General features: G+C 45.5%; 1 protein-coding gene across 1 annotated transcript; it reads left to right on the top strand.

Annotated features, from left to right (window-relative positions):
- Positions 1–682: 682 nt before the first annotated feature.
- LOC311118561 (complement C1q tumor necrosis factor-related protein 1-like) lies at positions 683–3,608 on the top strand (the record flags this gene model as incomplete). Its single annotated transcript, XM_084193351.1, has 3 exons — positions 683–881; positions 2,740–2,991; positions 3,313–3,608. The coding sequence occupies 3 exons, from the start codon at positions 683–685 to the stop codon at positions 3,606–3,608; spliced, it is 747 nt and encodes a 248-aa protein (XP_084049477.1).
- Between the last annotated feature and the right edge of the window lie 391 nt (positions 3,609–3,999).

Genomic DNA, 3,999 nt, shown 5'->3' with positions numbered 1-3,999 from the left:
ACTGGGCTTGATGACCTGTCGCTGTCCCATTACCGGGCTTGTCCCTGGCCCTGTCCCATTACTGGGCTTGATGACCTGTCCCTGTCCCATTACCGGGCTTGTCCCTGGCCCTGTCCCATTATTGGGCTTGATGACCTGTCGCTGTCCCACTAACAGATGTCTTGTAGAGACACTGGAAATGTGTCCAATCGTGAGTTCATGTGGACATGGCTGGCCGTCGATGTTAATGTTTTCATATGGTTGTTTGGTAATGTTTACATGTACAGAGTGGATGTGGTAATATGGTGGTAATGTTTTCATGTTTAATACAGTGCAGGTGTGAGAATGTGCAGGTAGGTTGAGTGACACACACACACACACACTAAAGAGAAGTGATCATGTCCCGTATATGAGCCAATAACAACACATCCAGCTGTCCCTGATCTCACTCATTATCTCTCTCCCCTCTTTGTCTCTCTCTCTCGCTCTCCCTTTCTTTCTTTCTTTCTTTCTTTCTTTCTTTCTTTCTTTCTTTCTTTCTTTCTTTCTTTCTTTCTTTCTTTCTTTCTTTCTTTCTTTCTTTCTTTCTTTCTTTCTTTCTTTCTTTCTTTCTTTCTTTCTTCTTTCTTTCTCTCTCTCACTCTCTCTCCACCTCTCTCCAACTCGCTCCACCTCTCCCCCCCACCTCTCAGGTGTGGTCATCATGTTGGGGATGTATCTGTCCGTCCTATTGCTCCTCCCCCTGGCCTCGTCCATCCCCTCCCCCTCCAGACCTCCCCCAAGACCCTGCAGACGATGCTGCGACCACCTGCAGCCCCCAGAATATTCTGCTGCACACCCTGCTCACCATGCTGCCGCCACACCAGAGGTCCATACCTATATCAACATGACCATACTCAAAGGTAGGGGACAACACACACACACACACACACACACACACATCAATACATTATCAGTATCTTAGATGACCAACCTCAAAGGTACAGTACAAAGAAACCTCCCAAGTCAACAGACAAGAGGAGTTATAGGCATTGCCTTAGAGCAACGTTTCCCAAGCCAGTCCTCCAAAACTAGCCTTTAAAAGGATGTCACAGCTTGTTCAAAAGAAGACACTTGGCAGGATCAGTAATCAGCAAGGCCAACGTTCTTAAAGAAGAAAGAACACATACAGAAGAAACAGGGATTCAAATAGAACACACACACACACACACACACAGACACACATACACACACACACACACACACACAGACAGACACACACACACACAGACACACACACACACACAGACACACACACACACACACAGACACACACACACACACACACACACACACACACACAGACAGACAGACACACACACACAGACACACACACACAGACACACACACACACACACACACACACACACACACACAGACACACACACACACAGACACACACACACAGAGACACACACACACACACACACACACACACACACACACACACACTCTTCAAAGAGATAAAGGCCTTGTGAGGACATGTGTGTTACCTTTCCAAGCCTTATTCCCCTAAAATAGTCCAGGAGATGTATTGTTTCATCTGGTGTGTCTTTATGGTTTCATCTGACCCTATCCCAAAAACAACAGGTAGTTACGTTTCTCTGACTTAGAAGCATGGCACACACATGGACATGCACACACACATTTTCTAAAAACCTCTAGATTAATTGAAATCCTTGTTTACAGTGTGTGAGGGAGGGAGGGAGGGAGGGAGGCTCCCAGAAGGCAGTATTCACCTGGCACTGAAACACACACACACACACACACCCTCATACAATCAAGCAGTGCAGTGTGTGAGAGGATTTATACTAATTCACTGTGACAACCCAGTTTAGTTAGAAAAGAGGAACTAGCTAACTATATGTCACGCCCGGACATAGAGATCTCTAGTTGGTTTGGTCAGGGTGTGAATATCTATGTGTAGATCTATGTTGGCTGGGTGTGGTTCCCAATCAGAGGCAGCTGTCGATCATTGTCTCTGATTGGGGATCATACTTAGGCAGCCATGTTGCCTACCTATGTTGTGGGATCTTGTTTCTGGTTTGGCTTGTTTATGTGTAGCCCATTAGAACTTCACGTTACGTTGCTTTTGTTGTTTTGTCGGTGTTTCTATAATAAACGACTATGTACGCATACCACGCTGCACCTTGGTCCAATCCTTTATACAACGAACGTGACACTATATTAAGACTATATATATATATATATATATGTGGAGACTAACTATGGCTAACTAAGTCTACTCTCTAAATTACTCTCTAAAAGTGGTATTGGTTATTATAAAGCACAATGTCCAGATGCTTTTTAAATTCTTGTCCTACTGATAGTAATCATGGCTTGAAGGGTTAACTACAGATCTAGGATTACACTATCCTAACCCTAACCACCACTATCTAGACATCCTAACCCTAACCACCACTATCTAGACATCCTAACCCTAACCACCACTATCTAGACATCAGAGAGAATACTGACCTCACATGAGTGCTAAGAGGCGACTGTATCTACAGCAGGATAATGTAAGCAGGATCTGGACAAGAGGGGGCCTGTTTAGATCAGGTGGTTAAAGCATCAGAGATGTCCATATATGGTCAATGGGTGTGGAAAATCCACTAAGCCCTTGGATAAGGGAGCACACACACACCAGAAGAGAGGTATTTCCTTGCTCATGCTAGCTCAGATAGAAACTCCATATGTTCTTTCTCTTTCCCTCCCCAGGTGATAAAGGTGACAGAGGAGATAAAGGAATGCCAGGGAAAAACGGTAAAGGAGGTCCCCATGGTTACCGGGGTCCCATGGGTCCTCAAGGGAACAAGGGCCAGGCGGGCGCCCCGGGAGATGCCTGTAAGCTGCAGCACTCCTCCTTCTCTGTAGGGAGACGTAAATCCCTCCACAGTATAGACTACTACCAGGCCCTGGTGTTTGACACGGTGTTCGTCAACCCCCACGAGCACTTCAACATGTTCAAAGGTAATTCATTGAAGAACCACAAGAAGACACACACTGTTTTTCACACACTTTTTTCAACATGTTCAAAGGTAAATTCTACTGCTACGTCTACTACTACTTCAAAGTCACTGGTGTGCAGGCTTTTGTTCCAGCCCATCACTAATAATAAAAAAACACCCGATTCTAACACGTCACCTTTCTCTTTTCTCAAGGTACATTTTACTGCTTCATCCCAGGATCAACTTCTTCAACATCACTTATTTGCAGGTTCTTGTTCCAGCCCAGCACTAAAACACCTGACACTGACACTAACTAATCACTTTCTCCTTCCTTTCTCTCAAGGTAAATTCTACTGCTTCATCCCGGGTATCTACTTCTTCAACGTGAACATCCACACGTGGAACTTCAAGGAGACCTACCTCCACCTGATGCACAACGATAAGGAACAGGTGATCCTCTACGCCCAGCCCAGTGAGAGGTCCATCATGCAGAGTCAGAGTGTTATGATGGACCTGGCGCTGAACGACGAGGTGTGGGTCAGGCTCTACAAGAGGGAGAGGGAGAACGCTGTCTATAGTGATGACGTGGATGTCTATATTACCTTTAATGGATACCTGTTGGCGCCTAGTGTCCAGTGATCAGAGTGGAGGGAGAGGGGGATCTTGGTTGTCTTATCATGCCTAAAGTTCAGTGATGAAAAAGGAGGAGAGAAGAGAGAGAGGGAACTTGCGCCTGTGTTGGATTTTTTATTTTGCTTGTGCTTATGCCTTCAGTGCTCACCAAATTCAAATGGAAACTCAGGGTTGATTTTGGTTGTCCCTTTGTAGTGCCTTCAGTGCTCATCAAATGGAAACTCTGGGTTGATTTTGGTTGTCCCTTTGTAGTGCCTTCAGTGCTCACCAAATGGAATGTCTGAGTTGGATTTTGTTTGTCCTGGTGTTGTGCCTAAAGCAGCCGATGATACACACAGGTTTTCCTCTGCCTTACGATGTATTCCTCTCAGGTACTTTGAATGGGGAGGACTGTGGG

Source organism: Coregonus lavaretus (assembly GCF_964263955.1).
Source record: "Coregonus lavaretus genome assembly, contig: HAP1_SCAFFOLD_9911, whole genome shotgun sequence".
Classification (NCBI taxonomy): domain Eukaryota; kingdom Metazoa; phylum Chordata; class Actinopteri; order Salmoniformes; family Salmonidae; genus Coregonus; species Coregonus lavaretus.
The sequence above is the reverse complement of the archived record's forward strand: the minus strand, read 5'-3'. Positions and strand labels throughout refer to the sequence as shown.